The sequence below is a fragment of the Mus caroli genome, unplaced genomic scaffold (assembly GCF_978045245.1).
Source record: "Mus caroli unplaced genomic scaffold, Mus_caroli_1 scaffold_7, whole genome shotgun sequence".
Classification (NCBI taxonomy): Eukaryota; Metazoa; Chordata; class Mammalia; order Rodentia; family Muridae; genus Mus; species Mus caroli.
In genome coordinates, this window is record NW_028227262.1 from 52,521,100 (window position 1) to 52,547,074 (window position 25,975).

At 40.5% G+C, this 25,975-nt stretch overlaps 1 protein-coding gene across 2 annotated transcripts in view; it reads right to left on the minus strand.

Annotated features, from left to right (window-relative positions):
• Tafa1 (TAFA chemokine like family member 1) overlaps positions 1 to 23,821 on the minus strand; it is a 526,210-nt gene extending 502,389 nt beyond the window's left edge. Inside the window, exons 1-2 of one of the 2 annotated variants that reach the window (XM_085840245.1) lie at positions 23,367 to 23,821; positions 21,202 to 21,322 (exon numbers count right to left, since the gene is read on the minus strand). In XM_085840245.1, coding sequence (XP_085696371.1) covers positions 21,202 to 21,319 — 118 coding nt within the window. In that variant the 5' untranslated portion in view covers positions 21,320 to 21,322; positions 23,367 to 23,821. Of the gene's footprint in view, positions 1 to 21,201; positions 21,323 to 22,044; positions 22,518 to 23,366 lie in introns of those variants that run through there. The other variant, XM_085840246.1, reaches the window with a different exon arrangement.
• Between the last annotated feature and the right edge of the window lie 2,154 nt (positions 23,822 to 25,975).

Here is a 25,975-nt window from a genome sequence, read left to right on the forward strand (position 1 = left end):
CCTCCCAAGGCTGAGTTATAGACATGCAGTGTACCTGCCTTTTCATAAGGGTGCTATGGATCCAAATGCAGGTCCTCTTACTTACCTGACAATCACAGTAAGTATCTTCCATTCCCACCCCCCACCACCCTGCCACAAAATGACAAAATGCCCACATGCCAACAGCAGTTTTTGAGCATGGTAAATTCTCCATTCATGCTTAAGAATTAATGTATTAACTATTAACAATACAGATTTCTTTATTCACTCAAAACCATTAGGCTGAGAATTCAGTGGTTGTAAGAGTATTAACACTTTTGACAGTTTCTAATGAGAGGAGATGAAGGTTGAAACCTAATGAGATAGAGAGGAACAGGAGCAAACTCAGAGTCCACGCTTGGATCCAAACAGCCAGCTGTGAAAGCAGAAACAGGAAGAGACATGATGTCTGTGTGGCATGTGTGAAAAAGACCTGGGGGTCTTCACTAATGGAAAGCTCCATAGGAGTTGGCAGGGTAACACAGTTACCAATGTAGCTATGTGGACATTTCTGCTGTTTAAATAAAAGTCAGGGTAACATAGCAACAGTGCTGTACTCATCCACAGTTGCCCCATATCACATGATGGACAGCTAGCCTGGCCCAGGGAAGAGTCAAGACAGAGCCATTGACTCACCATCTCTGAATGGCTCTTCTCTAGAAGACACCATGACTGTTTAACCTCCCACAAACTTAAAACTCAACTCACCTCATCTTCCTAGCTCCAATTTTCTTCAATTTAAGTAAATGTGAAAGAGAGGTTGGTCCAGCCAGTGACGCTCCATTGGAGAAAATGATGTTCCCTTTGCCAATGGATATGAAGTGCAAATAACACTCTAGGGCAGGCCCAAGTCCAAGAGTTGACTAACACAAAATAAACTCCATTTGTGTTTTGTTTATGTGGCTTGTTTTGTTTTGGCCTCAGAATTTTTTGTTTTAATCAGTTGTTTTTGTTTTGTTTTGCTTTTTATGATTAAATGAAAAGAAAGCAGATCTACTTTGAGCTATCAAACACTGAACCAGTCTATCCCAAAAGGTGATGAACTCTTCATGTCTCAGAGGTACCCTGTATGAGATCCAGGAAATCTGTTTTTGTTTTTGTGGTTTTTTTTCTTAAGAATGGATGGATCACAGGGCCCCCAGTGGAGGAGCTAGAGAAAGTAACCAAGGAGCTAAAGGGATCTGCAGCCCTATAGGTGGAACAACAATATGAACTACCCAGTACCCCCCAGAGCTCGTGTCTCTAGCTGCATATGTAGCAGAAGATGGCCTAGTGGGCCATCAGTGGAAAGGGAGGCCCATTGGTCGTGCAAACTTTATCTGCCTCAGTACAGGGGAACGCCAGGGCCAAGAAGTGGGAGTGGGTGGGTGGGATAGCACTGGAAATGTAAATGAAAAAATACCTAATAAAAATGTCTTTTCTAAAAAAAAAAAAAAAAAAAAGAATGGCATCCCAAGAGAATGGTGTATCACCTTCCATAAAGATGACACACACAAGCCACAAAGTGGTAAGCAACACACACTAGAATCAGACCGGTATGCCACATCCCTGTTAGCAGTACACACTAGAGACGGGATCAGCATGCCACATGGAAGTAAGGAAGAGATACAAGAGTCAGACTGTGTTTTAACTCCAACTCTGCCATTTATTCCTTGTATGAAACTGGAAATTAAGGTAATGAAAGGCTCCATCCTTTTTGGTTACTCGAGAGATTTAATAGCAAGGATGGTGTGCAAGGCGTGCATACACAGTCCTCATTATTTAACACACAACAGAAGCAGCATGCTATGTAGACACCATTATGTTAGAAGAAAAAAAATAAAACGTTCGTAGCATCAAAGTTCTCTCTTTAGAATTTCTCTGTGTTTATTATAACCTCTTTTGGATTTCTCTTAAAGAATTGAGGGAAAAAAATGGACCCTCCCTAGGTGGGGATGACTTGGTATCACATAGGTCATAAAAATCAGCTGAGGAACATGTTCCACATACTGATCCTCGCTGGGCCAGTTACCTCACACTCACAAGCATTTGGTCTTGGGCTAAAGCCTACACTCACCCCTGTGACTAGCAATAGCATGCCAGTTCTCAAGCAGAACCACAAAAATAGGAACGTATTTCTTTTTCTGCAAAGAGCTGAGGGCAAGGGTTTGGGGATGAATTTGTGGAACTAGTTAGATATATTTAATAAGAAACAGAGGCAAAGGTTTTCATACGATGAAATGCTAAAATTTCATTTCTTCTTTGATATGCTTGACAAATATATAAAGGACTTACTTTTCAGCCTATGGCTTATCAGGTGTCAAAACAATAGAACCACGGCCCTTGTGTAGCTCATGTTTTAGAGGAGACAGACAAACATAAGCATAAGGGAGTTACAGTTAAGTTCACAGCAGCAAGTGCTTCTGCCACAAAAATGGGAAGAAGTGGGGATCTGCAGACCTGGGAGGATGGAGAAAGCAAAAGTCCATAAAGAGTCCTACAGGACCACAGAGTCCATATGAGGTACCAGAATAGAGAGTAAGGATGCACATCACATAGGTATGTGAAAGACTGTGTTTCAGGTAGAGAAAGGCTCATGGGCACTGGTGTGTATCTGTCTTTTAAAGAAAAATAAGGAGGCCTTTGTGGGTGAACGAAGTATCAACAAAGGGGAAGAAAGCTGTCAGTAATAATGGGGTCATGGGTTTGTATCATGTGGGATCATTGTAAGAACTGTGGCTCTCTTTTTCCTTGAGAGAATTATGAAGCCCAGATAGAGTGTGGACTGACAAATCAAAATGAAGTCCAACTATATGTCTGCTGCAGGAAAGAGAAGAAAGTAAGAGGCTACCAAGGGCTTCTGCAACAATCTACATTACAGGACATAGTCACCAGCTGGAAAGGTGCAGAGATGTGACCAGAGTCTAGATGGATCATGAATTTGGGATAGCAGCCCCACTGGTAAAGTCAATATGAAATCTGGGAGAAAGCCCAGAGCTGAGTGATGCTAAGGTGTTAGTGTAAGGAATAGGAAGGTTGGGGTTATCATTCACTGTGATAAAGAAAGCTCTGAGTGGAAACAGGCCAGAGGCAACTCAGCTTCATGACTTAAAAACTCTTCTCTAGGTCAGACAAAGGAAGCATCCCAAGTCTCAGCGTCATACCTCAAAACAGCATGGCAGAGACCCTATCAGTGCATCGACAGTCACTTGGCAGGGAATAATTTGAGGCAAAAACGGGATCTAATGAAAGCTTAGTCTAGATGGTTGCTAGGGTAATCTTGTCCCTGACTAAAATATAATTTTATAATACCTTAACAATATATGATGCAGGTTGTGTGTGTGTGTGTGTGTGTGTGTGTGTGTGTGTGTGTGTGTGTGGTATTCTAGTCTAGAGAGGCTTTTAAAGTCATGACAAAAATAATTGCCTCTGCTGACTTCTGCTCTGAGGAGATAGGTCAGATATTAAAGTCACGTTTCATCGAGCTAAACCTGGCAAGCAAATGTCGTTTTCTTAAACCATCCACAGGGAAATGGCACTTGGCAATGACATTTGTGACACATAGAAGTGTTGGCAGACTGGACTAGTATTCCTGTTTTTAATTTTTAATTTTCCTCCTTTGCCATAACAGTGGTGAATTTCAGCTCTTTCTGATCTACCCATGAGCACTGAATTCTTTTTTTTTAAATGTAATAAGGAAAAATTCTGTTAGTTAAATAAGAGTTCTCCCAAAAGCCTGACTTTCCCTCAACAACTTTCCTTCAGTGTAGGTCACCATGCATTCTGAGAACATTTAGTTACAGGAAGGAGGCGAGGAATAGTATTGCCATACTCCTAGGGTTTGAAAATAAGTCATTTAGCACCTAAAATTGCAATGTTCTCTGCTATCGCCGTTTTCCTAGCTTCATTAATTTTTTTTCTTCCCAAGTCAGCATCCACTCTTACAAGCCTCTGTCTCCTGCTGTCATCAAAGCATTTGCATGCATTAATCCATGACACATGGGTGCATTTGATCCATAGCTGATTCTCTGCCTGCCAACCAGGAAAAAACACAGTTCTAGAAATGAAAATAAGGAGATTTAAATTAAAAAAAATTACCCAGGAGAACAGAAAAATACCTCCCTGCTAATACACCCTATCCCAATTTTCTCTAAAACAAACAGGAACATTCTAGATGGTGTGGTAGTGAGTGCTTTGACCTTTCAGACCCATATACAAGATTTTCCTACAACTGGACATCAGTTTGCAGACTACACTCTAGCCAATGAGGAGGAAGATGAAGGAAGCAAAAAAAAAAAGTAAGCAACTAAAAGCCTCACATATCTGTGATAGAAAAGAAATGCAAGAGACTGAAGCACAGGAAAACACATGGCTTTTTCAAGTCTTTCCTCACATTCACACCAAGGGGAAGGTGGACCACCACGACGCTTACTTAAAAGTCAGCTATATGAGAATAAAGCCCAAATGGTCCAGGAATATCTGTTTTGGTGTTGATCTGGATTCACTAACTAGATTATGCCTTTCTCCATTACCTTTTGCCTTCTTTACTGAAGTTCCTTGAGACTCATCCAAGTATCAAAACAAACTGAGTCATTGTAAACAGGACTGTACAGATAGGAGAAACCTGCCATTGGGTTGAGCCATACAACCAGGTCTTGACAGAAAGTTGTGGACAAAATAATGACTTGTGATAGTTCCAAACAGCAGCCTGTTGCTGTTGGACCCTCCCAAACTCTTCTCTGCCACAGCCAACAGTTCTATCTCCATTGAGGAGGGCAGGAGAACCACTTAGAACCAACCTCAGCCAACAGCCCCATCAGCAGGGAAGAGCTTAAGCCACTTGTGCTGATAAGACTGAATACTCTGGCATCCCCTTTCCTGGCCTGACATCCATTTGTTTGTTTCCACCTTAATGCTGTCCAGCTCAGCTAAAACTAAGCATGCTGCCAGAGACACAGTTTCCATACTTCCACTGCGGCAAGTGGGCCATCTGAAGCCATTTGAAGCTCCTGCTTCATATTTTGCTTTTCTACTTACTAGTCTGCCCTTAAGGGCAAAGGTGTTTAGCTCCTGTGAGCCCTATGACCCTGACTCATAGATAGAAGAGAGTGAATGCCTCATGGGGTGAATATGCAGGTTAAGGAAATGATTTGGAATGCTTGGCATATAATACCAGCCATACTACAAATGATTAGCAAAAATTTGCATTTGGAATTCATGTAAATTTTAGGGATAGCCAACGGAAGGAGTGCTAAGTCACCCTTTTCCTTCCAAAACCAGCCTTTACTCTGCACACACACACTCACACACACACACACACACACACACACACACACACACACACACACACATCCTTGAAAACATTTGCATGCACTGCTCTGAAGTGAGGAAGCTCCTTTCTTCCAATCTGCTTGTTCTCCTTCAACTTTGGTTCTTCATCCTGACCAAAATAACAAAGAAAGTGCTGTTAACTTTGTCAGGAAGTATTTTCTGGTCCTCTCATCCCATTGTTTCCTCTTGGAACAGCCCACTCTACCTCTTCTGCTTGTATTTGAAGCAGGGGAGGACTTTGCGCAGCCCTTAGCCATTTATTCCCATCAATACAAGGCAATAAAGGAAAGATAGGTGACGTGACTGCTTCCAGGGTCCATAGCAGGAAGATAGTGATTCTGCCTTGATGGAACACACACACACACACACACACACACACACACACCCTTTACCACCTAAGGCAACATTCAATGTTTTAAATAGTGTAGGAAGCCCTTATGTCCCAAGGTTCTATCATGATGATAACATCCTTGAATTAGCTTCTTGATATTGCTTTTCCTTGATGAATTGCAGGATAGGCAGCAGAAAGAACTTCACACTAGACCTTACTCACACAAACAAGTACATCAATAACACTTTCTACTTACAACAATAATAAACTACCCTTACTTGTTTTCAACAGTTTAATTAAATGCAATTAACTCTGGTTTGTTTTGGCAACCTATTAATGTCACAATTGAAAATAAATAGACTCGTGAAAAGATTATAATTAATAAATCCTTTACACTACTGTAAAATTACTCAGATGCTTTGCCTGCCAGAAACCCTTAACAGCATTTGTGAAGTATGTTAATGAGGACAGTAAAAAGAAGATAATAAAGCTTCCAGAAGGACTCAAGAAAGCTTGATAATGCTTTTGACCCCTTCGGTACACATCTGATGACTGTTGGATACAGTTATTAAGAGACTCTGAGACATTAATTGCAAATTTATCATCATCTTAAAATATCTTTAATCCATGGTTTTGCCTATTCAGGCTATTCTCTCATGAAAGCTCAAATTCCCTAGACTCTTGGAACAGACCACTGATACCTCCTTTTATTTTTTCCCTCTTTGACAAGGTTCAGAATTTTAGACATCATACACCTTAGGCATTTAAATTTTTGGAACCAGGGTCTTACACAGCCTGTGCTGTCCTCAGGATCACTCTGCACGCAAGGATAACCTTGAATATTGATCTTGTTGCTCCCATCTCCCCATATCTAGGACAACAGGCATACATATCTATGTTCCATTAATGCTGAGGACAATCCAGGACTTTGTGTGTGTTAGACAAACACATCACCAAACTGAACCACAACCATAGCTAAGTGTATGCATATGTGCATATATTCATGTTGTGTGGGTGTGCATGGGTACAGGTGCATTGTGGGCATGTATACCTGGAGGCCAGAGGTCATTGTCAAGTGTCTCATTCTGTGGTTTCTACCTTATCTTTTGAGACAAGGTCTCTCTCTCACTGAACCAAATGCTCACCAGTTGGCTAGGCCTTCTGACCAGTGCATTCTGGGGATCTGCTAACATCTGCCTTCAAAGCACTGGAAGTATGGATGCTCACAACCATGTGCTGGTTTCTCACATGGGGTCTAGACATCCTGACTCAGGTCTACTTCATGCTTGTATGGCAGGCACTTTGGCAACTGAGTCATCTCCCCAGCCCGAACTTAGGCAATTCTTAATAGACAAAGGTAATATTTTGTACTCGGACCAGAAAATAAAGGAGACATGTAAGAGTGTAGCTTCAAAACACAAATTTTATCCTCAGAGGAATCCCATGGTCATTTAGATAGCATTGTGCTTATCAGCATATTTATGGTTATCTTCCTTAAGTAGCTGGGCTCTGTGATAAATAGGCAACAGATTATTTTAAGAACAACTCAGCCAAAAGAAAGGGGCTCAGTAAGAGAGCACAGGTTTAGCATTGGCAAGTCTCCGAGCTCAGTTCCCAATGCCCCCAAGATAATTAAAGTTAATAAAAAAGAAAAAGTGACACTGCGAAGCATAGATCTGTGATATAAGATTTTGTGTGACTAGTGTCTGCTTTAGTCCAACTATCATAGAGTTGGTTATCTTCTGAGAGTAACATCAGTATTAACTTTTAGAGACCTTGCCTTTTATGGGTTATTAATTAACTAACCTTCCATCTTGGCTGGCATACACAGGTACTAACAAACTTGACTAGATATCTTTTGTAAGTAATTACATATACAGAACATTGTTAGAAGAAGAGCACTAGAGATATTGACCTGTTCGTATTGACTTAGAACTCATGGCTAACTATTGAGTATTGCAGAGGACAGATTAACCATAAAATCTCTATTATTTGTTGGGCTGTATACATAGATTTTATTGTCCAAAGACTCAGATATGATTGTGATTAATAAAGACCAAGGTATAAAACTTATATGTGTATCTTCATTACATGATAAAATATTAAGTGTACTTATTGATGTCATTGTTAATTATCTCATCTACCTCATTTTTTCTGACATTGATATAGTTATCTAGTAGTATAGCAAGATGCCATATACTAAGCACTTACTCTCAAGAAGATACACAACACTCATCTTCACTAGGTCCCTGCCCAAGTCTGAAAGCTGGGATATTATAAACATCCCCATGTGATGCTTTAAACAGGAAACATTAGTCTCACTTACCCATACTTAGAGCAAATAAGTATAGTAACAATAGAAGCAGGATATGAACTTTTGGGTTGTTTAGTACACCATGCTGTTCCAGCCCAACCCACTTCTTACTTCAAAAATAATTAACAGGGTAAAATCAAGTCCTACAAAGCAAAGTTGACTCTCTAATTTCTAAAGATACAGGAAGATGCTGGGTGTCTAACCTATTCCAGGATCTGTTCTAAGTACTAAGTATATACCAACTTCTTTGATCATTCAATTTGTTATTTTTATTTATTTTTTATCATTTTATTTTACACGTCCAGATGTTTTCATAGTGTACATCTCTGTGCCATTTACACGCATGCAGTATGTGCAGAGGCCAGAGAGGGCATGGACTCCTGGAACTGGAATGACAGAAGTTGTGTGCCTCCATCTGGGCTCTGAGAATAGACCTCAGCAAATGCTCTTAACCATTGAGCATTCTCTCCAACCCCTAAATAATGAATTTTACATAAATAACATGGCCCACATTGAAGGGACATGTGAGGTACATAAAGGAACAGTTTAGACCAGGAAGATCCAATGTGTTTCATCTTACAGCTAAATAGGCAAGCCTATAATACAACATATGTTATAAAGAGGCTGCTGGGTAATGACTGTTCTAGGGGTGGTTGCTGTGGGGTTTTTTTGTTTTTGTTTTTGTTTATCTTTTGTTTTGTTTTAAATCATTGCTGTCATTTTTAGTTACTTGGTGATTCTGAGATACAATCTAAGTCCAATGTAAAACTCTCTGTGATTGATCAATCGTGCCTCCAATGCTACCTTCCTAGGAAGAATAAGCTAGCTGCCTGCTGCTAAGAATGCAGTGCTATCACTGGCCATTGGGGATATTTTCAGGTAGGAAAATATGTCTGTGATGATGACTGGGATTGGAAAGGAAGATTTCCTGTCTGATTCCACAAGCAATTTCCCCCTAACATGTTACTGAGCTGTGGGCCTAGCATGTTTTATTGAAAGACAGAAAAAATTCAATATTTTAGCAAAAAGGCACAACTGCAAATGATCAAATCACTTACCAGAAAGGTCAGCCCACTTTACAATAGTCTCCATAATTTATAAAGTCTCAACATGATAAATGCCAAAAAATTCTTATCAGAAAAGTTAGATTGTAGTTGGGGAGAATTCTTCCCAGTGTGAATGATTTACAGCTTCATTTTGAGTATTACAGGAAAATTTCCACTAAGGCCATTTCTCCTCTGCTGCTGCTTCCTTGTGTGTAGTTCAGAAGAGTCTCCAGGGTCTACTGGCAAACAATAGCCCTGAAAAAAGTACTTGCAAATGAGTTACTGCTCACCAAGCAAAGAAACAACAGAACACATGTGCCCTGCTTTGCCTCTTTGTCCTGCAAAATGAAGACAAAGGCATTCCTCAATAGCACTGCCTTACAGAGACTAAGTACAAGTTCTCAACAAGCAAGGTGCTTAGCTGATAGAAAACTATGGCCCTTGCATGGAAATTAGTTTTCTAATTTCTGTTAGTTGAGACTACCTTGCTGGTATTCCTAGCAGCACATGGCTAAGGTGCAAGCACGACATGACTAAGAGTCCCAACATTTCTTCTAACATTTGGCATGCTTTTGCACATTTTGCTGCTGTGTGGAACAATGAGAATGATGCTAGACAACATATAGGGCTGTGTTGCAGGGAAACTGTGGTAGAGAAAAAAATCAGGCCACACTGAACTCTGTATACAGTAAATGGAGGTGCTACTCAGACACTGGGAAGAATCCCTAGTGTGTCATCTCAAGCCATGCCCCACACTAGAGGGGTCTTAACTAAATCAATAATCTTATTATCTACTTTATAAAATGAAAGGATATCCTGCTCTACAAGGTTATTGTGAAGACTCATGCTTAGGATCCACGTTTGTTCATCAGCAAATATTCAGTTGCCCTCAGTGTGTGTAAACATGGTTTCCAGCATGACCAGCATTTCCTACCTCTCAGAACATAGAAGCTTATGTTGTGTAGTCTTTACTTAAAACAAAATAAAACAAAACAAAACAAAAACAAAAACAAAAAACAAAAGTCATCTCTAGTATAACACGAAAAAAAAATCACTGCAACCAGTAGGTGGCAAGTGACATTTGATGAATATCATGTATTAAATGTATGCTGTGTTAAAAGTAAAATGGAGAGGGGATGTTTTAGGAGGGTGTGGATAGTAGATTATAGGTAACATAAAAGTAGATAGGAATCTTTGAGGCAGAAAGGTTTAAGCAGGAGGTTGGGGTGAGGGATGGGTAAAATGGAACAGGAGATATGAGTTAACCAAAGTGAAGGGTGTGTGAAAAGCTATATAGAAACCTACTATATTGGAATCCAGTTAAAAACGTAACTGGAGGAGACAGTAGATCATATGCCATATGGAAGCACAGGAAAGGAGTACCACGTCCTAAAAACAAGGAACTGTGACAGCTTGGCCCTACATAGGACATCTGTAGAGCTCTGCCTGCCCCAAGGGTCAGAGGACATCAAGGAAGAGAGTGTAGACAGTGAACACTTATTGATCTTGTAGGCCTGATAGAAGACTGGAGATTGGTAACCCACAAGCCATGAATTCAACTCGATCTTTTTGTGAACTCTGGAAGCAACTGTCAAAAGTGTCACCCAACAAATGTTCAGCCAGTGACCTCAATTATGGAGTACATTTCTGGGATGTGACAGTTTTGAATTCTTGGCATATGAAATGCAAGGAGCAACCAAGTTGATGGAACAGTATTTCAGAAGCTTCCAGAAACAGCATTCTTCTGCCTTGCATCATTTTGCTTCATAAAAGGGCTGCCTGAGCTTTCACTGTGGCAACTTATTATTTTTGATTTGAACTCCTATGAACACTAATCTCCAGTCACACAATTGTCTTGACAAAAGTGGTCTTCAAACTTTCATTGCCATAGCTCAGTGACGAAGAGAAATATCCAGTTCCCACCTATTACACCTTCCTAATAGAAAGATTCCTGGGAGATAAGTTCCTGGCAAGAAGCCTGTATGAAACTCTGTTTATGTGAAACAAGATGAACCTATTAACAGGTTCTTATAGAGCAATGCTTTAGCTCTGTGGACATAGAAGTAGCATGAGAACACATGTGCAGAAGTCCACAGTAAGTGTCTACACACTGTCACTATACAAGGAATGAATGCATGTAGAGTGATAAGATGTGCACATTTTAGCAATTAGAATCTAAATTATCATGACCACCACTACCACCACCCTGCTTTTCTCCAGAGCCTGATGTAACTTAGGTTGCCCTCAGTCTTCCTAAATAGCTTAGGGTGGCTTTGAGCTTCCAACCGACACTGTGGTTACAGGTATGTACCTCCACACTTTATGGGGTGCTGGGGATAAACCCCAGGATTTTGTGTATGCTAGGCCAACTTTCTACCAGTCCAACCTCAGAACAACCACCTTTGAACTGTAATTCAGGACTGGTTTAATGGCTAGTCTTCTTCAGCAATTTGAGGTACAGGATAAACCACTATGCATCAGTCACACTATAGGGTTAACGGAACAGCACATAGCAAACTAATTGATAATGAGAAAACTAAACCAACAGTGACTTATAATTAAAAACTAGACCAAAGCAATTGAAAATCACTAACAACTAAAACAACACTCACGATACACTGATAACAAATTGCCTTTTCTCAATTGGGAAGAGTTATAATTATCTGTATGCAGGAACTTCTCAGCATTTCTAAGAGCTTGCAGGCAGGGTTCCTACAAGAATACTAAATTGAGCATGCTCAAGAACCTCAGTTATTTGTCATTTGCGAAGGATGATGACATCAGGGGCTTCCTAATAAGCTGCCTTTACTCTTGCATGAAATAAATGCACTTGTTTAAGAAACAACACTGAAAAAGAAATGGTATTGGCTTCTGAGATATATTTATGACATACTAGTCGGTTGCAAACTAGATTCTGAGAACTTTAATAAAATATTAAATTAAGAGTTTTATGTGGGCATCACAAGTACTTCTGGAAGCTTCTCTTAGTTTTATTACATTTACCGATTACCATTTCTCCCAAGCCTTAATTTAAAAAAAATTAATTATATTTTTAAGCTGAGATTCACATAAGACCTCTGATTAGAACAATGGCCTCATTATATAAAAACTCTCAGTTGACTGGAGCCCCTGTAATGACAATTCCTCTGCATATAAAAAGCATAAATTCAAGTGTTTGTGCCTGTTGGGCAAAACTCAAGGCAGGACTCAAATGTGAACACAATTTTAAACCAAGCCAAGCCAAATGTGCCTACAATGCCCCCCACCTTATACCTATTGGTCTTGCCTTTCTTTACTTGATGTGCATAAATATATGTAATAAATTCTTTAGGAATAAAAAGTATGGGAGCTAGAGACAATCTAGACTGCAGCTTACAGGAAGGATGCCGTTCTTAGTCAAGATCTGTAGTCCTCACATGATATTTATGATAAGGAAAGTACACATAAAGGTTAAGATCCAGGATCATTTTCAAATATTGAATAATCTTTGTACATTGGGCTCGGCTCAGAGGCAGCTTGGCACAAGTTCATTTCTCAAGATGTGTGTCTATTCTTCAGTTATCTCTGCTTCTGACATCACCTAATACCCCCCAACCCTCCGAATGCCATTTGTTTCAATTACTTCTGATACTATTAGGGGTTTTGCCTTTCTCATCTATGAAATGTCTATAAAGTTTAAATTGAGCCAATGTCTCTTTGAAAGGGGTATTTTTTGCAAGAAATCTTTCTACATGGAATAGATAAAATGGACAAACCAGTTCTTGGAGTAAGTTTAAAGATTCATTATCTTATAACATACATCACTATTTATGGAACACATGGGTTGCCTCCTTGAAGTGTGAACTATCCTTTTCCACAGTATGTGAGTGTTAGAAGATATAAGGGACTTGTTTAGGTAACACAAAGCCCAGTTGAGCAGCAAGTATTTACTGAAGAATTATTCAGTCTTTATTTAGTAGGGAGCTTGGACTACTGACCCTAATCTAGGATGTGTGGTTAATTGCTAGAGCATGCTTTCTTTCAACATAGGTGCTTTATTGAAATCTAGGAGCTGGAATTCTGAGAAATGTGTAACTCAGTCAGTCCATTCTTTATCGACAGAACTGGGAAACAAGACAATCCCTCTGAATATGTATACTCAGATGGCCTTGATTTGGAATTGAATGGTACAACGCATCCTAAAAGATAATGTCTAGTCAGGATGTAGTAGAGGTAAACACTAGTAATGCCATGAAAACAGTGACCATACCAGAGGGGCTCAGGGTCTTCTGCCCTTGTAGGATCTAGGATAAGACTTGGTTTGATATCTTTCCTAGATGAAGGAAGTCTTAAACAACAGACAGGACACTCACTCTTCAGTTCATTATAACACTATTTCTGTTTTCACTTGGGGGCCTCTTATTACATAACATCAAGAGGGGAGAAGAAAGAGTGGGCTTACAGAGTTTTCCATGTGTTTTGAGGATATCTTTGGGGGATTCAATTCATTTACACAACTTGTTTAAAAAAATAATTCATCTTTTCTTTACCCCAGAGAAGGGGTAAAGAAAGGGGAAATTGCCTGTCTGGTGTTCTCTTTGGTACAAAGATGAAGTGATTTTTTTTTCTCTTGAAATCAAAAGACTTAGACACTGAAAGGCTGTTCTCTGCCTGCTAAAGGGAACTTTCTCTTCAGGCCCCCAAGCTCATCCATATAAGACTTTTCCAAACCTAAAAGGAGAAAATGTAACTCATTGTCTAAAATAAAAATTCTTAAGCATTTAACATATGGCTACATTTATAAATACTATCTCTATATATCCCCATCTTTAAGTACATTTTACAGTAGTAGCTCTTCAGGTTATTCTGCTTAGCAAAATAGCTGTCAAACATCAAACATTAAAATATCTATACAAAGACATCCATACCTATACACATATATGATATATGTATTATTTGCTGTTTCTATCACTATCCATTTGAATGGTATCTGCATTATAATTACACATACAAAGAACATTAATCCTAAATGTTCTTGTGCTTAATATCCAAACACACACACACATACACACACATACACACACACACTCACACACACACATCATAACAACTAACAAAATGTTCACAATTTTACCAAGACCTTCATCAATTTTTTAAATTGAATAATTTAGCAGGTATCTCTGTTCATCTACTGCAGCCAAGCACCTTAGTAATAGTGAGATACAAAGGATAAATAAAATTTGAAAATTCTCTTCTCTCACATTTCTCAATCTATATGATGGGAGTGGACACTGTCAATGCTTCCCCCACAAAAAAAGGAATGTTGGCAAAATTTAGACAAACAATATTGTTTCTTATCCTCAACTGTTTCCAGAACTTTCCTACATTCATGGTGTGCATCTCCTAGACAAGAATATATTACAGAGCAAGTGCTTTCTTAACATTCAACCCCATTTCTCTAATAAGGACCTTTATGAATCAGAATTTGCGTAATACTGGCTCACATCTTAAATTAACATGAGGCTCTTAGAAACGAAGTCTCATCCTAGTTTCTTATCCATCTCTCTTTCACTTTTGCTTATTTAAAGATAGTGTTTTATTCACTTCTAATTTAATCATTAAAACTCTAGAGCTAATTTTTTAAGACTTTCATTAAAAAGCAATCTGTGCTCATACCACAATGAATTAAAAATAAAGCTAAACAACAAGTAAAACTCCTAAGCCATGACTATAGCTCTCTTGAACTCTCAGCAAATGTGTTTACCTGCATGAAATTTACATAAAATTAGGACCATCACCATGATATCATAGACTGGGAGAAACACAAGAGACCGTACCCCTTCCTAAAAGTATAGAGACAGCCATAAGTTTCAGAGAGAGAGAGAAAAGTTTTCTTTAGTGGTATTGCACTGTTAAGTTGTTCATGCTCCAGTAAATAATAGCCCCCAACATTCCTATAAGAAATCCTAATTAAACTCATTGGTTCACACATACATTTAAAAAAATAATAAAGACATAAATAATGTGGCTGGAGAGGTGGCTGAGTTGTTACGAGAATGCTAACTTTTATCACAAAGCTCGTGGGTTTATTTCCCAGCATCCACACTGAGTAGCTCACAGCCACCTTTAACTCCAGCTGCAGGGCACTCAACAACACCTCTGGTTTCCTCCTGCACTCCTGGGTACATACCCACCCACAGACACATGCATACACACCATTTAAAAATAAATAAGCCTTAAAAGGACATGAAGAAGAGGGAAACTAATTAGTAAGAAGAAGATAAATGGGCATGAAAGGAGAACAAGGGATGGGAGGAGGAGGCAGAATGTGAACAAAACTATCATATACAGGCATGAAAATACAGAGGAAAACCCATTTAGTGTATAAATATATGCAAATTAGAAATTAAACCATAAGTTATTTGCGGATTTTATTCATATTTCACTGAAGTACTAGAACTGAATGAATGATTTCAGTAACCTTTTGATTTTTTTTGCATTTCTTCAAATTATTTTAAAATAGTACTCTGCTCCCTGTTCCCTTCATTCAGCACTATGTCTGAGGTTTTTTTTTTTCCACATGCGCACACATAAACATAACTCATCCTTTGTGCTGGCCACACTGAATCCCATTGGGTAGATGTGTGCCATAATTTATTTTATCAATCCCATTTTGATGGAGCTGCAACTGTTTTGCCATTAGAACCATGGCTGCAATGACTAGACCTCACCATACATTTTTTTCACACCTGTCCAGTTTTTTTCCCCTAGGAATAAGCATCTAGAGGTGGAAGTGCCTGTCTATACTCACACATTTCACACTTTAAGAGATCCCACTCGAAAGCTGTGGGAAAGTGGTTGCCAGACTGAAATGTTTTGCAGCATTTCATCAGGTTGAGAGGTCACATCGTCCTCTTCAATGAAGTTTAAGAAATTAGCAATTGGCAACTAATGTTTGTTTGTGCCAGTACTAAATACTTTAGTTTGCAGTGGAGTGTAATTCCCATTGTCCTTAACTATGAAATGAAGGCATAGTCCTGTGCTCAAGTCGGTAGCCATTTATACGGCATTTGTCACCATTCTGTTTCAAGCTCATGGCAGTGACAGGAAATATGTATCTGTATGTCTCATTGGCCCTGGTATTTAGGATTTTATGTGCTGTCCATAGCTGTACTCTGACTCTTGGAAGAGGTCACTGCCATCGATCAGATGATCAATGCGTTATCACTAGCACCAGCTTACACCAAATAACAGCTTGTCTGCTCCAATCCTAACACCAATCGACTACACTTAGCAACTTCGCTCTAGTAGGCATTCCTAAAAGGAAAATATACAACCACAGTTGTACCCACTAGTTCTTACACACTAAACCTATAAAGCAACTCTTTATTGAAAAGCACCTTGCCATCTAAAATATATCCCTCAGGTAGTTTCCTAAAGTGCAGTTTTTAATGGTAGAATAAAAACTAATGCTAGGCATGTACAAATTTTTATCGATTTACCTCAAATCCTCGTGTTAAAATGGATGGTGATGTTCACTACATAATAAAGTTATAAATGTGGACTTCCAATGTATATCGTTTGCTTAATACAATTTTAAATCTTGTCAAGTATAAATTATATAGACATTCTATTCAGAGCAAGCTTTTATATATCATTTCCAACGTCAATGAAATCTCATTGACTCAAGAACAAATGATTCATTGTTTACTTCTAACTTGTGCCTCATGTAATTCATAGGAATATGATTTTATTTTACTAAAGAATCCCAGGGATTCGTGTCTTGCAAAAGAATTTTGAGAAGATTCCTATTCTATTGTTTCAAAAACACCCCTAACCCACACACACACCCACATTCACCCACATACCTCAAATAAAGTAAACATTAAAATTGTCATTTAAGTCACTTATCCATACCAAGAGCAAGCATAATCTTCAGTTAGAAGGCTCAATTGGCAGATCATTTGTCCTTTGTCTCCCATGCACCCTCTGTTGAGTGTGAGAAACTTAGGCTGTTGTAATTATGGGAAACAATAGAGATGCTACATTCGAGCTTTCATTGTGGAGCCCGTCTTTTAAAAAATTAACTAGCCTTCCAAAGGTTTGGTATGGGGAGAGGGGGGAGGCACAAATGTTTTTCAAGTTGTCATAGCAACTTCCTACATCATTCCCCAGATAAAAGCTATTCCAATATTCAATTATTGAAACTGTGAATCTGTTAATCTATAGCACATTTTTACTCACTTATGTAATTTTAAATTTCAGTTTCATTTGATTGAGTGTTTTAATCTCCCTTAACTAGTGAGTAAGTGAAAATAAATGGTGCATTCCTAATACTATAAATATGAAAAATAGAAAGTACTTAAGGCCTACAGGCAAATACATTAAAATCAGTCAGATTTCTAGTTAACATATTCTCGTTCTGTTTGTGTGCAAACCCACTACACCGAGGAGACAGATCACAAATGCATGGTCTTACAAAAACACTGTCCCAATTTCATGTTATGACAGCAGAAATTGGCCCAAATCTCTAACCGTTTCCCCTAACAGGCCCTGGCTGGCTGGTGCCATCCAGGTGAGGCTCAGTCTCAACAAGGGGAACGGCTCGTCAAATTTCTCTCATCTGTCAGCGTAGTGGATTATTTCTTGAGAGACTGAAATTGCCTGCTTGCAATCTGAACACCATCAATCTTGCTGTGGAGGGGACTGGGGAGCTGCCTGTGAGGTGCTGACTGGAGGGGGAGGGACTACCATTCCTAAGCAGGTGAGGGTGGCTGTAGAGCACCCCCTCCACACACCCACTGCCACACGCACACACACACACACACACACACACACACACACACACACACACACACACACTCTCTCTCTCCTAGTGAACGATTTGTCATTTTGCACATTTCTACATGCATGGCATGCATGCCAAGTGCACTGTTCTGCCTTGTGAAGGGACCAATTTTTCAAGCTTAGGCAAATGTAGCCAGGCCAGGGCCAGCTACTGTCTCATTTTTTCTCATCATGCCACTTATTCGCACCGATTTGAGAGAATGAGATTATGTTTTCCCTTTTGTTGCTCATTTATCCAGCTATTTATTTATGTATTTGCTCACTTAAGGGTGGGTTGCCACAGATAACTGGCCCTGCTTTTTGTCGTTTGCTTATTTGTTTGTACACACATTTCATTAGCGTCCCTGCCCATTTAAGACTCACAGAAGAAAATGACACAACACTTATCTGAGCAAAAAAGAAGAAAAGAAACATTTTTTTTTTACTCTTAAAACCCAAAACAGGAGAGCACATTAAAGAGTGACTGAAATCATTTAGAAGATTGCTAGGGCCAAGATTGACCATTTTAATCTCTGCAGCTATTGGGGAAATCCTAAGGAAGTTGTTGAATAAGCACATTACAAAACCCACTGGACTTTGAAATCAACATAATTTTAATCTCTCTGCATCTTGAAGAGGCATTTATAGTTCCTCCTTTTTACAGTAAGGGTGTATAGGGCTCAAAGAGTGAATATTTGAGGGTGGACTTGTTGGCAACATAGTTCCTGGGAACATTTAAGGTATAGCTCCAATATGTATTTGCTGGTAATAAGCAAATTCTATGGTAGATAAGGGGAAACATGAGTAATGAGTTTAATTTCAGTCAGAATCTTGTATCTGTTTTTTCAATTTTAAAAAATCATGGTATTTTAATAAGACCTAAGATGATATGAATGTCTGTTCCACATAATAGCTCCAGCTCCCATAAGCAAATAGACACACACTATGTGAGAGTCCACAGCAAATTATATGACATCTTTTTGTTTTTGGTTAATGACTACATGCACAGCATAAAGATAGGTTGTAATCGCTGGCATATCTTAGTCATGTGTCTCATGGTTGGAAAATAACAAAAGCAACAAGCTTTTGTCCTGGCCAAGTAGATTTATTTAGCAGTTTGAACTGTAAAATTTAGCTCAATCAACATCCCTAAGATACAGGTTGCAGCCCCTTACACAGAAAGTCTGCTATGCCTGATATTTGTAGGAGAAATCAACAATGCACATAGCATTTCCCATTTCCTAGGAAGTTGTCCCCTCCCCCTCCCCCTCCCCCATCTCCTGATAGGTAAATTAGTTCAAATATGAAAAGTCACTCATCCAAGGTCATATCACCATAGTTAAGTGACAGAGAGATGTTGACTCGTTCCTGGCCCTCACCACCTGCCACTTGCTTCAGCAAACTCCCAGAATTTGCTGACCCCTTAAATGGGTACATATATTGACATGACCTTAAAGTTATAAATTATATCTAATGCTTCTCAAAGAGGCTACTTCGTATAGTCATGTTATGTACTACAGGGTATTTCCCCCTCCGTGACAGAATCACATGAACATGACCTCCATTGGCAACCGTTCTTTGGGTGGCTTCAAGCTAGTCACCCAGCCCCTCTAAACTTCTACTTCTGTTGTTTGGGGAAAGGGGGTAAACTATACTGACTTAGGCAAAGACTGAAATAACAGTATGAATTAACCCTGAACATGGTGCTTAGCCCTGTCCGGATTAATGGGTCTTTTATCTCATTGTTAAGTATTACAGAGAAGGCGCATTTCCCAGGTTATTTGTATGACTATGCAACAAGCCGAAGACTTTTCTTGCCAGAACAGATTGGCGATTAAGTGATTGGAGGTAGCTCAGGGATCCCCAAATCAAAGCTTGTGTTCCCTCCATGTTGGCACTGAAGCGTCTGGCAGGAATCTGACGCTTCCCGTGCCAGGGGCTGCACACAGGACACAGAAAACAGGCGAGCAGCACCAGCGAGCGGCAGCAGAGTGGTTTCCATGCCCACCCGCAGGGGCACCAGCGCCCCCTCTCTCCCTCACTGACCCGACTTACAAAAAAGAAGGCGGCTGGGACAGGGGACAGCTGGCCTCCGCCCCCAGCCCTCCTCTGCACCTAAGGGCTGCAGACTCAGCAGGCGGGCGCTGGCATGCACCCTCCCATCTCTATCCAGTCTGCCCCAGACTGGAAGCTGAGCCCCTGGAGGCAGCAAAAGACACCGGGAGAGGGGCTGGAGAAGGCCAAAACAAGAGCAGGGGAATCACAGTCAAGGTTGCGGAGCCACAAAAGACAGCATGCAGACCACGGACCTGCCGCACGGAGAAGCCCTGTGGATGGCAGGAGGCCAGGGAAGGATATGGAGAGGGGCCTGGAGGGAGGGGCGGCAGCACCCACGAATCGAGGAGCGGGAACTTGGGCGTGCAACTGGTCCCCCCGGAACGTTGGGCTTCACCATCAGAGGGTACTACCAAGGACTTTGAGGTAGGGGGTGCGGCGAAAGGACAGGACACAAAGGCTAAACACAGCTACACAGAAAACGGAAAGAAACCGTTCTGAGAACCAACCAGGAAGCTTAAAAACAATCGAAACCCCGGAGCGACTTTGAATTGAGAAAGCTGAAGAGGCAAAGAAAGACAAATCCAGATCGGAGAGTGAGGGAAGGGGAGAGTTAGAAGCCGAGGAAAGCAAACTGCACCAGGAACTAAAAGGAAAAATAAATCAATAAAGGAAAATTTCAAAAATCATGCCAGAGCGAACTTGTTCCTGAAACTGCCAACAGAGGGAGGAAAAAAGGGTGGGGGCACCGAACATACTGGAGAAACCAAAAGTAAAGAAAGGAAGGGAGAGAAGACAGGATGCAAATTAAACCAGACACGACATAGTAAGTCACTGTTTCCTTTTCTTTTTCATTGACAACTCCTAAAGTTAGTCTGGTCATTAACGCATCTGTGGACTCTTCAGCCACATAGTCTGAAATGACTGTATCTGCACTAGGTATAAACTCGCCCCAGGGAATACATGTCTCCTCTCAATCCCCTAGTTTTGAAAGTTACCCCCACCTTTTGTAGAATAGTTTGCTAGTGCCCAAAACCAAATCATTCTCTTGAGCAAGGTGTGTGGAAGAGGGTGGGGGTTGGCGGGTTGCTCCTCTAGAGAAACCCACCTTTTCTGAGAAATAAACAGAAATATCTCTGAGGCAGGTTTTTTTTTTCTTGGTACACTCCCCTTCCCCCAGAGCATCCAGCCCACAACATGTCTTAGAATTCAAAGGCAAACTGCCCACACGATGCAGTTTCTGTCACTTGCATCCTGCCATCTGTTGAAGAGACCTTGGTGAGGCTAGAGGAGCCTCCCGGAGAGGCTGCTCCCTCACTTACCTGGCCGGTGCAGGTGATGCTGCTGGAAGGTGTGTTGGAGTGACCCATGGCAGAGCAGCATCGCACAAGCACTTATCCACAAGTACAGGGCCCAGGACATTGCAGAGACCATTGCCATTCTCTAAAGAGAACATCAGATGAGAACAGGTTACCCCTGGCGTCAAGCCCCGGGAGCGGTATGGTCCACGGAGGAGGGAAGGGACAGCTCAGATGTCGTCCTGTTCTTTTGCTACTACTTGGCTGGCTAGAAGGAACATTCCTGTAGAGGTCATGATGGGGAGTAGAATTGAAGACCTTTTCCAAAAGCTCATAAATATGTCCCTTAAGTTCTGTTAGAGGCCAATGATTGCCCAAAATGCAAAAATAAAGTTTGTCACTGTTTACTAGGCAGACTCAAACATTACATGCCCATGGAGATACTCAGTTTTACACAAAGATCTGTGAACTAGTTTTCCCAGGCATTCAGGAGCTATAGACTTGCTCATTCTAACTTCATTGCAAGTCTGACATAAGCCTGGAAGAAAAGAGTGGGCTCTTTTTTTTTTTTTTTATTCTACAGTCATGAATTTTTAATCGCAATGCTGTCTTCTAAACTAAGTAATCATTTCTCAGAGGCATGTTGTAATCTCCCGATAGGATGGCTCTTTCTGACTAGACTTGAATTTCAGAAGGCACCATGTCTTCAGCCAGAGTGAGTTTCAGAGGCAAGGTCTGTGTATGTACCCTACAAGCAAGCCATAATTTACAGTATTGCTTTGCCTCCTAAGATCCCATTGTGGCATTTGCCGGAGCACTGATGAATATGTATATACAGGTGGTGTGTGTATTGATGTGGGCACATACCTTTTCTCAGGCACTGAAACTTTGACAGTCTTATCTGCACCTGTGAGCATCTCAGGAGCTACAGAAGCTCAATGGCGCTACATATTGTCCAATTTCCCAAACAACACCTTATGCTGCATTTCATATTGCCAAATTAATCAAACTTGAAGCATCGTCCTTAGTCAGCCAGTCATAGGAAGCATCCCCTATATAAGAATTCGGTTAATGACAGCCTTTCCTCTCTGAGGTCTCAGAGAGGGGCTGTGCAATCAAGGTTGTGCACCTTTCCTCTGTCAAATGACACCCTTCAAGAATTTCCACTATGCACTGAAAACCTGCTTGTGACCTCCCAGGATGGCTTCCTTATCTGTGGAAATTGATACTCTTTCAAAGCCAGTGATAGTCAGCAAAAATAAACATTATGCACACACATATATATGCATGTGCATAATTCTGGGTAATTTGCAGGTTTCAGAGAGATGGAGTGTTTGAGAAGGGCTTTGAGGATGACAATACATAACCGTGACAACTGTAATTAAGTGCAAAGTGGGAACACATTCTTTTCAGCAGCTTGGAGCCATCCATGCCCCAGGCAGTGGCTCAGATGGACCAGTCACTTTCTAATTAGTTTCTAGTTTGGTGGCCCACTGTTTACTTTTGTATACCACATGCTTTGTCTCCTTGGTTTCAGAGCTAGCAGGATAGCATAGATGCACTCTCATCAGCAGAGGTAAAACAGCAACTCCCCTCCTGTGAATCCCCAAATGAATGCATTTTAGAACCTTTCTGAATAGCCTGCAAATTACAGAGAGACAAAACAGAGGTGACCCGATATGCGTTTGCTATTCAACCATCACTGTTAAAATGCACTGGAAATTTAACTCAGGGGGAAAAAAATCTAACCATCATCAAACTTAACGATTCTTTAGAGACTCCTTCTCCTGCTCATTTAACCCACACACAGCTGAGCACACACAACATGCTGTGACTTGACAATTACAGGGCTTCCCTCTTCCTTCCTTCCTTCCTTCCTTCCTTCCTTCCTTCCTTCCTTCCTTTCTTCCTTCCTTCCTTCCTTCCTTCCTTCCTTCCTTCCTTCCTTCCTTCCTTCCTTCCTTCCTTCCCTTCTTTCCTTCTTTCTTTCTTGTCCCCCCAGTTAACTTTCTGTAATTCTCAGCATTACTTCCCAAGCTCCCGCATCTCTTCTCTTGGCTGCTCCCAGACAGAGCTCTGCTCTGTGGCAGTGTTCCCCCCTCCCAAATAATGCATCGAGTCTTGCATACTTCTCTGAATATGTTGCAAATCAGCTTTCTGAATCTTAAATCTTACAGAGGCTTTCTTACCTGAAAAATCCAGCCAAGAGCAGGGAACCCTCCTAGTGCTCATTGGAAAGAGCTAACACTTTTTAAAATCCATCTGTGCCACAGTTCTGAGATTTTTCAAAGAGAATGCTTCCCAGCAATTCTTTATTAAGAATTGAAAAAAAAAAAAAACAAAAGAAAAGAAAAAAAGGCAAGCTTTTCTCTTCCAGTCCTGTTTCCACAGTTGTGAAGACGTTGGGCTCGTTCACTGTATTGTCAGAAAAGGAACCAAGGTTTGAGGGGTGGAAACCTTGTCATGTTCACCTTTAAATCATCTCCTGGCGTCACCTCTGTCTGACGAGACCTTTGAAGTGATGGTGAGCTAATGTAGTTTCCTGATGAGAAGCAGTTTATAGCCACGGACAGACCATCCCTACTCCAGTACATTCAGGACAGAGTTAGGCAGTGAAATGTAGGAGCAGGGCTGCTATACCTCCGTAAGTAGCGGGAGTCTGTTTCAATACACCCCTCCTCTCTAAAGTCTCACATGTCTTAAAGTGACATTACCCTCGATTATAGATAAGGTAGATTCTAATGACTGCCCTTAACTCTCCCATGACTCAAGCAGCGCTTTAACATGATATTGCCTGATAGTCTCTGGTGGAGGTTTTGGTTTTTTGTTTGTTTGTTTATGTTTTGTTTTGTTTTCTTTTGTTCTCTTATACCATTCTCATGTCAGGGGACTGAGAAGGGAAAGAAAAATGAAAGACAAGAAGGCATCATGCAACATATTGATAGTGTTAATGGCTTTTAGGCTTCAAACAGTAAATGGGAAAGTGAAGCATACACCAGGTCTAACCTCTGAATCTTCTTGCCAGCAAGCTAGCTGAATATAGCTAAGCTTATTCTGATTTTTTTTTGGTTAGTTGTTTTGTCAGCTATTTCTCGAAATGCAATTTATCTGGAATATAACTGGTGTTTGTGTTCCTAAGCAAAATAAAAATCTTTGGAGCTATTTAACAGGTTTAATAAGTAGAAATATATCATGGCTGGCACCAGAGGCTGAGTGATGATGAAGAAATATGCTCAAGGTTCTTTGTAAAAAGTATTTTTTTTTTTGCTCTCTTTAAATAGCATGCTGAGATGGAAAAAGGAAACACTCAGAAGTTCAGTTGCATCTCTAGTACTATGGTGTGAACCCCGGCTTCCCTGGAAATATACTATGATTGTACTTAAACTTCAGAGACGCATGGGAGATGACCTACTTTTCCTTTATAGGCTGCTCCGGTGATAATTCTCTGAAATGCTCATTCAATTGCTTCCCAAGTCGCTTACATCACACCTACTATGTGACAGATAAAGCAGAAAGCAAGACTGGTGTGATCCTCAATGTCAAAGGTCACTCACTGCCTTAAGGCCTCTACATTATTTTCATACCTGAGATGGTTCTCACAATTTCCTTGCCTTGAAAACTTCAAAGTTTCTGAGAATTCTTTTGCCTTTTGTGGGCACTATAAAGAAGGCTGAATGCTGGGTGCATCTTGGAGAACAAATCTCTTTCCTATGCTCTACAAAGTGAAAGAGGGAGACCGTCTCAGTGTTTTATCAATCTTTCCTGCTGTTCTTTCAATGATAACACCCCCTTTCTTCTTCCATTCCTCCCTCCCGATTCTCCTCTCTCCCCATCCCTCTATCACTCCCTCCTTTCCTACCCCCTCAATAAACCAAATTTCAAAATAACAATCAAGTTAATTAAGAATGACATTGTTTTAGTTTGGACTTGTATGCGTCTGTGGTTCATTACTGCTGCCTTAATTAATGGGTATCTATAGGACATTTATTCTCTTGCTTCAGAATCAAGACAACAATAGAAACAGCCACAGGAACAGGAGGCAGAGTCCATCACATCTTCCTCAGGTGCTGGCACAGTGCTGAACTCTCTTATAAGACATAATATAACGTGTTTTACTGACTCAAGAGGACAGGCACTGTCGTCATCTCTATCCCACAAATGAGGGACATGGCAGGAAGTTGAGAAAGCAAACAAAACTCTTCGAGGTGACGAGGTGACAGGCTCCCGATTCAAATGCTCTGTACAAGGGCCCAGCTCTTCAGTATTCCAATAAAGAATGTCAAAATCACTCCGTCTCTTCTTTTTCCCAGCAGATACTTTACCATCTATTACACTGCAGCCAGTGATCATCTCCTTCATAACATAAGCATCAGCAAATATATATGCCTGTACATGTATGTGCAGAACGTGCAAATTTGAGGTATAGGTATGTGTGGTATAGGTATATGCAGAGGCCAGAGGATGTAAACTGTTTTGCTCTGTCACTCTTTGCCCTCTTTATTCCCTTGAGAGAGATTCTCAGAGAACCTGCAGCTAGGTTGGTAGCTAGCAAATCCCAGGGATCCTCCTGTCTCTGTCCTGCACAGCACTGGGACTATAGGCATAAATGGCTTTGACACAGGTGATGAGAATTTGAACTCAAATTGCTTTTACACACTAAGCCATCTCCCCAACTTTAAGAAACACAGAGATTCAACTTAATGAAAGCTACTCCCCTTTCTTTTGGGGAGTTGTGACTTTACATCTCTTGACCATGGTAGGATAGAGAGCGGGTACCTTTTTGGTTGGTTGTGGTTTA